This window comes from Pholis gunnellus, assembly GCF_910591455.1.
Source record: "Pholis gunnellus genome assembly, chromosome: 23".
Taxonomy (NCBI): domain Eukaryota; kingdom Metazoa; phylum Chordata; class Actinopteri; order Perciformes; family Pholidae; genus Pholis; species Pholis gunnellus.
This window is the reverse complement of record NC_136550.1, coordinates 5,093,008-5,103,417: the sequence shown is the minus strand read 5'-3', so window position 1 is coordinate 5,103,417 and position 10,410 is coordinate 5,093,008. Positions and strand designations below refer to the sequence as shown.

The 10,410-nt window shown below is 41.8% G+C and overlaps 1 protein-coding gene across 1 annotated transcript; it reads left to right on the top strand.

The window, feature by feature from the left end:
• Positions 1 to 5,250, top strand: tm4sf5 (transmembrane 4 L six family member 5). The gene is made up of 5 exons (XM_079184339.1): positions 1 to 322; positions 1,460 to 1,540; positions 2,502 to 2,644; positions 3,967 to 4,159; positions 4,831 to 5,250. The coding sequence occupies exons 1-5, from the start codon at positions 149 to 151 to the stop codon at positions 4,846 to 4,848; spliced, it is 609 nt and encodes a 202-aa protein (XP_079040465.1). The 5' UTR covers positions 1 to 148; the 3' UTR covers positions 4,849 to 5,250.
• The last annotated feature ends 5,160 nt before the right edge of the window (positions 5,251 to 10,410 follow it).

Below are 10,410 nucleotides of genomic sequence, written 5' to 3'. Positions count from 1 at the left end.
TAACTGTCACTGGCTGTGTTTGACTTGCACAGTGTGACAGCGGGGAGCTTCTCACTCGCCTCCTTTATTAGTTTCGCCTGAAGTGAGAGTAGAAAAAGAGAGAGGGAGCAGACAGAAAAACTAAAAAACAAAAAAAAAGGTAAAAACCATGTGTTGTACGGGGAAGTGTGCCCGCCTGGTGGGCCTGATCCTGCTGCCTTCAGCGTTCATCTGCATGATCGCCAACCTGCTGCTGTTCTTCCCCAACGGGGAGCAACTGGAAAATGATCAGATCTCCCTCCAGGTCTGGCTCATGGGGGGGCTCATCGGAGGAGGCCTCTTTGTGAGTATAAAGGATTATGATCTGTGTGTTGACACAATAAGTTTGGATGTTTTATTGTGAGTTTTATTGGATTTTCTGCTCATTAACTCGGCTCTGTGTAAACCTGTAAAGTCTCACGGCGCTTTTATTGAGTGTTATTACTTTGAGGGGATCTTTTTTTTATAAGTATATGTTTTGTCACTTTATTTCATAATTTATAGTTTTGCTTTTATTCACCGTAATTTGATTTATTTTAGTTTATTTCCTATTTTTCACAATTGCCTTACCTTTGACTCTAGTTGGACTATAATCACTTGATCCCCAGATTCTTCCCAGTAAATGTATAATACTGGCATATAGAAAAAAGCACCTTAATATATTTAATTAAACCCAACATGCGAGATACAAGATTTTGCTCTAAAAATCCTTAAATCAGATTAAGTAACAAAGTACATTAACTCAGGTACAATTCTAAGTATTTGCACTTCAGTATTTCCAATTAATCTCACTTTATACTTCCAATCCACTACAATTTACACAAAACATATGATGAATTGTCACAGATGAAATCACCCAACATGTAGAAAGAATGATCTCCTCAAGATTAAAATGCTACATACACTTAACAAATACTGTCATACAAATATTGTCTGCATGGTGTACTTTTACTTGTAGTATATATACACTCTGGTGTACATGTTATACTACTGTTAGAACTTTTAGGTAAACTTTGACATCATTAAGAGATTAAGAGATTAAGACTTTCCACCAACGTTATAAAAGTTTAAAAGTTGACAAGGGCAATAAATAAATCATAAATATTTTATATCATAAAAGGATCAGAGAAACCTTTGAGTCTTGTGGGAAGGACACGTCTTTATGGGCTGGATATTACTGTTGGGAACAGGGACCAGGAAGTTGGATTTGGTTCCTTCAAAAGAAGAACTTGATTCAAGTTTTGCAAATATTAGCTTTAGGAGATAAGAGAACATACACAGAGACACACACACACACACACACACACACATATATATATATATATAACTATGAATGTGTAGCTCTACAGTATTATGCTTTTGAGAAACTCTTGCCTTTGAAATACTTAGATACGTGTGCCTGGATGTCTTGCTTGATGAATGTTCTATTTCTTCTCTTTAGATGTTGTGTCCGAGCTGCTCAGCTATCAGGGCCGGGGGCAAGGGTTGCTGCGGAAATGGCTGCTGTGGCAACCGTTGCCGGGTGAGCAAAGCCATTTGAAAGATTTACATTTTATATGCCGGTGTGATGTCATATCAAATACTGATGTATTGTGTACTTTATTAGTAATTCACTATATGGACAGCTCCATCATGTTAATATAGGAGTATATTCACTGTGAATTACTATTCAAAGTCAATACTTTTTGGTAATTATATTTGACAGAAGTAGGACTATGAACAATATATTAACTTATTAGGAACTAGAATGCTTATTGTGGCATTTTCAGGGAAGAAAACGAGTGTAATCTAATCTTAATTTGATTGTTGTTTGAATCATTTTTATATTAGTTTGTGTTCAGTGTGAAAGTTCCTCTTCGACCTTAAAGTCAGTAGTTTGATGGAAAAAAAAAATATTCACTCAAGGTCCAATTACTTGCTTTTCTGGGAGGCATTCAACCACATGTCACTGTGTTCCTCGGTGGATGGGACTTTACTTAGTTGTGATGGAGATAGCTCAATATATATATCTATATATAGCTATCTCTGTGTCAACCGAGCAAATCGGTGTATGATGAGGAAGACCGCAAAATGCAGTCAAAAGCCCTGAACAAGACATTTTTGGTTATTTTTTGGTTATTTTACATATGTTTGTATTCTTATATACTCCTGGATTTACTGATATTTTGAGATAAGTGATAAGTGAGCCATAAAAACAGAAAAGAAACTCCATCTTACCTTAAAAATATCATCAAAAATTCAGCTCTTTCCACCACTGGATTGTATTAAATATAGACGCTTCCTGCATCTTATTCAATTACAATACTATTAAATCTTTCCACTTATGACACCAGGCTGCACGGGAGTGTGTTTGTGTCTTAAATCATGTCAACGGTGTTTGTGAGGTCACATTAACAGCCTCAAAGAGCAACGTAGGCCTATACTTTAGAAAAGAACTGACAGATGAGAAAAGAAATCACAACACGTTCCTCTCCCTCCTTTAGATGCTGAACTCTGTGTTCTCCTCTGCGTTCGGCCTGGTTGGAGCGATCTACTGCACCAGTGTGGCCTCTGCTGGTCTGGCTATCGGACCCAAGTGTCAGTTGGCGGATGGCCAATGGGAATACCCGTTTGAAAACCTCGGCACGTGAGTGTTCCTCCCATCGTCGCACATTTAAATGTGCATTCTCTAGACACTGAATCTCTGCTTCCATCAGTTATATTTCCTGTCATTATCTGTGTTAGTGCTGCAGAGGAGTTTCAGTTCTTCCTTATAAATATAACAAACGCAATATTATTTAAAATCCAGTAGGTGGCAGACCGGACCATCGCTTTCTGTGCTATTGACGAGTCTGTAAATTCAGATTAAGCAACCGCTCCTCTTTCTCAGTCTTTTCGTAGTCTTCTTGTCAAACGTGAAAAACAATAATGTAAAAAAACGTGCTCATTGATGTTATGGTTCTCGGCTTTTACAGTTGAGGAACAGTCAACGTGGTAGATACATTTGACTCGATAACACTGTGAAGATAACACGACTGGCACTTTAAAGCATTTTACGAGCTTCGTCCGGTAAAACTCAGTCACCTCATCAGGTGATTGGAACAACCATTAATAAATATGAGCATGCTGTTAATGTGTAGGCTATTGCTGTCCATTATGACAGCAGTTTAAAGGGCACCGGTGGTTTAAAGGGAAACAACAATGCATGATGGGATATTAAAGCTTAGCCTCAGATTGTCCTTCCATCAGCAAACCTCAGTTTCCCTTTTTTTGCCGTCTCTGGTTTTCTGTGTGACGTTCTGCTATGAAGTAACTGTCTGTTACACAATTCACCATGAACCAGCATGGTCAGCATTCTAATATTTCCAATTGGACGAAATTGATTTGTAAATTAACAGACTTGTCGTTCTGCAGAAAGTGAAGGATGTCAAACAATTACATGTGAGGATTTGCTGCTTTCTTCAGATTCATATCATTGTAAATTCAATGTATTTAAGTTTTGATCTGTTAGTCCGGCCTTGTTCAGTCCAAAGTCACAAATGGCCATCATAACATGTCCTCTTTGCGCTTTGGTTTTTGCATGAGTTAAACAAATATCAGCTCACTGTTAATCAGTGAGCTGATATGCAGATTTCGGGCAGAGCCGGTTAAAGCTGTGTCACCCTGTTTGCAATCATTTTGTAACAAGTGAACGTCACTTTTCTCCAACAAAACCGCTCTTATTTTCGACAAGAACTTCTCTCTTAATTCCTCGCCTTTCTATTTTTCCATGCGCTTTCTTCCTCCACTCATCACTTGTTCCATTCACCTTCTCACGGACACATTTTTCCTCAACTCGGTCATCACACTTTTTCCTCCTGCATCCCAAACTCGGCCTGCCTCACACATATATTTTCATTAATGCCGTGTGTGTGTGTGTGTGTGTGTTTTGGACCGTGCTTATGCTCTCCTGCTCTTCTCCCCTCGCAGTGGTAATGGCAGCTACCTTGTAAACCAGACTATGTGGGAAATCTGTGATTATCCCAAAAACGCAGTGATGTGGCACGTCGTTCTGTTCTCCATGCTGCTGGCCATGGGGGTTGTGCAGCTGGTGCTCTGCGGCATCCAGGTGGTCAACGGCTGCTTGGGATGCATCTGCGGGGACTGTCGCGAAAGCAAAGATGTAGGTGAACAAGTCCAGAAACTCCAAAGTCAGGAGAGGACGCATACAACTCTTTGTAATAACATGATGAGTGTTGCTTCGGAGTCCAGGAGGTCATGAAAGCTACACAGAAGGATCTGGAGTGGCCACAATAGGGGGAAGCAATAAAATGTGAAACAATTTTATCACACTAGACTGCTGGGAGTTAGACAGCTACTCTTAGTAGCTTGTTGAATGAATAAGTGGTGTTTTGATCTCTATTAGGTCTGCCACTGATGGAAAACAGGAAAGAGAAAACGTTATGTAGTTTTGATCCCGTGTTGATAAAGTGTGCTGTTCTTACACTTTTACATGAAGTGCAAAAGCTGTTTCCTCTTGTTTCCTGTATTTGTGCTAAGCTAAGCGGCGGCTGGCTGTAGCTTGTGTATCGTACAAACACAAGAGCGGTATCAATCCTCTCATCTTAACGAGAACGCGAATAAGCTTTCCCTAAAGGACCGTACAGGATTCACATACACGACTGCACCACATTTGTAACTTTTCTCAGAAATTGCAGACACGTCCACTTGTGTATTGTATCATATCTACACATTAACATGATGCTCACATTTATTAACAGCTCTGTCATTCATCTGAGAGCTTGCTTCCCGTCCCAAACACGAGATAAACATGTGACTTCTGTCCCGTTGCAGGATGAAGGCGGATTGTGAAGGTGAAGAAGACGGCCTGCACCGTCACAAGGGTCGGGACGCATTTCTGCTTTTAATACTTTGAGATGAAACAAGTTGTTTTTTCTTTTGAGACTCTTTTGACTCACACCAAGTCTGCGTCTTATGCGGCTATTTTAATTAAATCAAAGCCTTACTCCATTTTCTATTCTAGCTGATGGTTTGTGTGTATCGCCTGACCTATTTTTGGTTGAATTGGTCATTAAAGTAATTACTGAATTTACAAGCAATTTCCGAACTGAAGACTCCACATGGAACACATACTGTATGGATCAAAGCTTTGTTTAAAGTGCCTCTACTTGAGTTATACAGCATATCAGGTGAACGTGGCACAGGATATATCAGTTCTCTGTGACTATCAACATTAAAAACCTATTTTCCTGATCAGTTTTTATGTGAGCTTTGCTTCTGTTCTTTCCATGCTGTGCCCCCCCCCCCCCCGAAAAAAAGTGCACCAACTAAGTAACTCTATAACTCTGATTATCCAGTTGAAAAACGTCGGCAGAACCACTGTTAGCATCTCTGTCAATTACTCACCTCATGCTGTGCCCACCTAGCCAGACAGCCAGATCTAACAGGATTATTGTGCTCTGAGACAATGTCAAAGGTCAGAATGCCCCCTGTGGACGTTGCGGACACTGCAGCTGCGTAAACAGTGCACCGTCTGGACGGCCAGCGCCCGTTAGTGTACTGTAGGTGCAGGTTAAGCTCATAATCTTCCGCTGTCATGGAGCTGCTTCGTGGTAATTGTTACCTAACTTTTAAGTTAAAAGCCTGTTGCAGAGCTGAACATTGGTAAATATAGACGCCAATCAACCCAAAGCTAAGGCCGTGTCTCCTTGGCAGTGCAGATAAAAGAGATGAGATCTCTGTGTGCAGCCAGGTGATTAACAATTATACCTGTCAGCTTTTCTGTGTACTTTAGGCGACCAAACCGTACAATTTCTCGCAAATTTCAAGTTCCTGTGTGCTCATACTTCCTGGACAGAGAGAGGGGGGGGGGATTGTGTAGCTGTGGAAATAAGGGCTATGCCCAACAATGAGACCATGTTAGCTAACTGATTGGCTGCTGTTGAGCAGCTCTCTTATATAATGCACAGCAACAAAGCGAGGAAGGAGCATAAGTGAGAAGAATTTGGAATAAAAGAATGGCGGGACAAAGGGAGGAAAAACGGGAAGGGGGGCCCGTTCTCAGCCACTTCTCATGCAAACCGTGGCCGCTGGAAGAATCCAGAGAGGAAAAGAAAGTGCTGTTTAATGACGCAGTGGACAAACACTGATGAAAGTCCATGCACGAACTGAAGGGAGACTTGAGAAACGGAGAGAGAGGCTTCCTCAAGAGGGAATAACAACAGGTCAAAAAAGACGGTTATTCAAGCGCTAAATTACATCCGCCTTGTGCACTTGTTAGGACCCTGTGGTGAGGCCATTATTTAGAAATGTACCCAAAATGTAGCCCCTCCTCTTTGTTTTTCAGGCTTGACTGACAAAACAAAGAGGAGACAGACGGGGAAAAAAAACAGGGGGACATGAAGCAGAACTGGCCGGTATGGGCCGGACTAGTGAGAGAGGAATTGGAACAGAGCAGGAAAACAAGAAATCAGTCTGTGTGAGATACGAAAAGAACGTTCAATTGAAATAACATTTTCGACAATGCCTTTTCACGTCTGTGGAACTCTCCTCAGCACAACAACAACCGCAGCCTCATTTAAAAGGCAACAGTCATGCTGGCAAGACTCACACATGTACGTAAGTGATAACTCAGCAGAGTCCACCACCCGATAATTATCCAGCCACAGTACGAATGACCTAAGCAGAGCCACAAAGTACAGTCAGGCACATTCAGCAGGTTTGCAAGCTTATTTACCCCTCTGTCCGAAATCAATCAATTTGAATTAAAAGCTACATTTTTTACCTTTTACTTAACTTTCCGTTTATTCAATTGGACTTAAACGTCCCTGTAAAAGCATCTCGGTGTTGCTTTTAAATGTGATGTATCAATAAATTGACATTTTATAGAAAAAAAGCCTGAGAAGTATGAAGATGGAGCTTCTTTGTCATAATTTGAGTTGAACTGGCTGGAAGTTCTGCTCAGCTAACAATTGCTTAGAGATGCTGACAGCACCTGTCTGTGTGACTGGCACTATATCATCATATAACACTGAAACGTGATATTTTACACTTGGGCCGCACATTACCAACAAGACGTTGTGTCACTTCTTCTCTTTTGTATCATTGCTTTAATGGCAGCATAAGTGAGGAGCAGTAGTGCACCAACCTAGCTTTGCTCTGTGTGGAGCCGACAGCTTTAAGGCCAGCAGGTTACATCAACTCATGCACAATGAAAGAACCCTCAAATCTGCATTAACTAGGTCAAAACTTTAGTGAAGCCCTGAATCGGATGATAGTCAGCCAACTAGCAAATACTGTCACTTCACATATTCAAATGTATGCATTTTATGTATTAATGATTTATTGATATTGATTATAAAAATATCCAAAAAGATGGACACCCAGCAGAACAGAATCATTTTTTTTGTACATTCCCCTCATAAAAATTAGGTATCATAAAGATTCTTTGGCAATGTTTTGGGGGGAAATACTTAAAAAGGTGTAAATGAAGGCATTGCAACGTTTTCTCTCCAAGCCAGACATAAAAGTCGACTCTATTTGTTTCTCTATTGCACTGCGCTGGAGTCTTTGCCCTCAGATTGTCTGCGTACTACACTCAGTGTTATCAGCTGATCTACATGGTATATATATATATAGGATACAACCATTAGGCCACTTCGCCCGCGCACTTCGGGATTATTTCAATCACCGTGAACAATAAATGTGAAAACAAGGAATGGTAAAGAAGCGTGGCATGATGTACAGAAGGAGAATAAAAGGAGGCTGGAGCCAGCCGCGAGCGACCTTCAGCCAGCTCAGTCAGTGCTGGTCCCGGCTCCACAGAGGCATGCCAGCATCAACAGAAAATAAACAACATTGGTGTGGGAATGTCCGGACCTCTGAGGGGGGAGGGAGGGAGCAAGAAACAGGGAGTTGGGGACCAGTAAACACTCACACGGTGGGAGGAGCACACCGGTTTGAGTCTGCAATGCCTCCATTTTTGTTTGTTTTCAATTGAAACACCTTATCTTGAAATACTTTAAACATCAGGGCAAAGGAGTTACTGGGTGGCTGGAGAGGCTTGAGGCATCTTAACATAAGTCCAGCATATATTGTTTTCAGCAAGATATGAACCATATAGATGAAAACAAATGGAATTGAATTAGCATGCCATGCAAGGCAGTAAGCGCACAGAATCTCATAAACTCCATGCACACTGCACTCATAAATCTTTCTAATGCAGATGTGAGATCATGAACGTCCAGATCATTAACGCTCTGATGATCTACACCAGGAGTCTGGACCCTGTAAGGCGTCGCGATGCAAATCTGAAGGGTTATTTAATAGCCAACAATATGAAAGTGACAGTAAATTAAGGTAGAAAAAACAGGAAATGTTGTAACTGACAAACATGGCACCACAGCACCCTGAGACTCATCATCATCATCATCATCACCTTCCTGTTTTTTGAAGTGGTGGCACTTTATGTGAATATCTCCATTTGTCAGACTTTGCTACATGTTTTAACGGATGTCTTTCACCTCAGACTCATTCCAGGTCATGGCTGGGCTACTTTTGACCCTCACACGTCTCTCGTTCGATCTGTTTCTGTCTGCTCGTCGGCAGTGCTGCTATTCCTGTCTCTCGGCCAGTGGAGCAAACGCAGCGGGGGATTAAATTGCCAAAATAATTCACACAGGATGTCAGTATAACGACAATATCGCTTTCCACTCGCCATCCAGTTTCCCCCCCCCCCCCCCAGATGATATCACGATGGCACTAGAGGCCAATGGGACAGTTGGGAACGGTTCGGTTCCTGATATCGGAGCCTCCTCCTCACAGGGAGTTACTGTGTTGCCTCATCATCATACTCGCGCCGCTGGCAGACTATAGCGGGGGGCACTTGTCACCCTACAAGGAGAGGAACACCGCAGAGGGACCACTTCACTCTCTGTGACGGCGTGACAGTAACCTCAGTGCAAGTTTGGAATCTGCCGCACATAAAATAAAAGGGCCGTTGTTTAACACGCTTTCGTAATCCCCAGTTTTCAGTTTATGAAATGCTCATCTGGGACATTAAAGACATTCTAATCACTCTGAAGTAGGTCAAAAAAAATCCTAATTGTAACAGAATATTCATCAGTCTCAACAGTCAGAGCAAATTAATCCTGTTTTATGTTTAATTTAAAAGCTACAACTCTGCTCAACTGCTGGAGTCCAAATCTGCTGCTCCGCTGTTAATCATCCGCACAGAGTCGAGTTAAAATTAGAGACAATGTCCCACCGAACTATGTCTGTCCTTCACCCACATCCGCAGGTGTAAATCTGTGCATGTGAGCGAGCTCATGTCTCTCTGTCACCGTGCGGGGAGAGATTTATTAGCTGCCGTGAAACATCCAACAGAGAAATAACACTGACACTGTTTGTCACTTACAGTGTATGTTGAAATAGAAGATCTTATCTGTGTGGTTTTTAATTATAAGAAGTCTCGGTTGGATGCTTTGGGCCTATGGACATGAAACAAGCCACAATCAGAATGAAATATTATTCAATATAAATAATTGACTTGAATGACTATTGTTGGACGGTGCAACAGGACACAATCTGTGCAGGCTTTCGGCCTGATCCGATTACATCCTTTGAATGCTCATCTACTAGGAAACAATGTGGGAAAACGACTGTTCTACTGTCACAGAACAGAATCCGCTTCAGAAGTGTTCCTGCTGCTACACAGGCTGTTTCCAGGGTGATTTCTAGCCAGCCGGCGCAGACTCACTCTGAAAGCTCATCTGGGTAAATTTCCACTCTGATGAATACCGTCCAATCAGTGAGCTGCCCTCAGTAAGCCTTAAACCTTGACCAGAAAGCTAACAAGCAGCAATAAACCATCCAATGGGCCAAGAACTCCCCTCTGACTATCTATCTATCGGTCTTTATAGAGAGGGTTATGTGGGAATCTTCTTGTTCAGAACTGATTTTCATTTCATCTCCAGGTTTTGCCTCCTGTCAACATGACAAGTGCTTTGGTTTCCAGCCAACGAACATGGAGATCACTGACAGTCCTGGCTTTGGGTGCGACTTCAGCATAGTTTGATGCTATTCAGAACATTTTGAGGCTGAACCTAAATGTGTTTGCACGTTGCGTACGATCATATATCAGCCAGTATAGGCTATAACCAGTTCTGCATGACTCTGCTGTGCTGGGTAGTTGCTGGAGGAAGCTACACGTGGCCACACCTTTATTCTTAACAAGTTACTTCTAACAAAAATGTTGTGTTTACGCCTTTTGTTGCTTTTGTTTTCCGGCTCACGCTATGTCTCAAAACATTTAGCAGGTTTCCAGGAAATCATGTGATTACATCTATGTGTTGATTCAGATCTTAGATTTCGATTCCGTGCACCGCGGGTACGTTTGCAGTGAGAAATTCGCTG

Coding starts and splice junctions, on each gene's coding strand:
- tm4sf5 (XM_079184339.1), top strand. CDS start 149: ATGTGTTGTACGGGGAAGTGTGCCCGCCTGGTGGGCCTGATCCTGCTG. Junction 323..1,459: donor TCATCGGAGGAGGCCTCTTT/GTGAGTATAAAG, acceptor TCTTCTCTTTAG/ATGTTGTGTCCGAGCTGCTC. Junction 2,645..3,966: donor CCGTTTGAAAACCTCGGCAC/GTGAGTGTTCCT, acceptor CTCCCCTCGCAG/TGGTAATGGCAGCTACCTTG.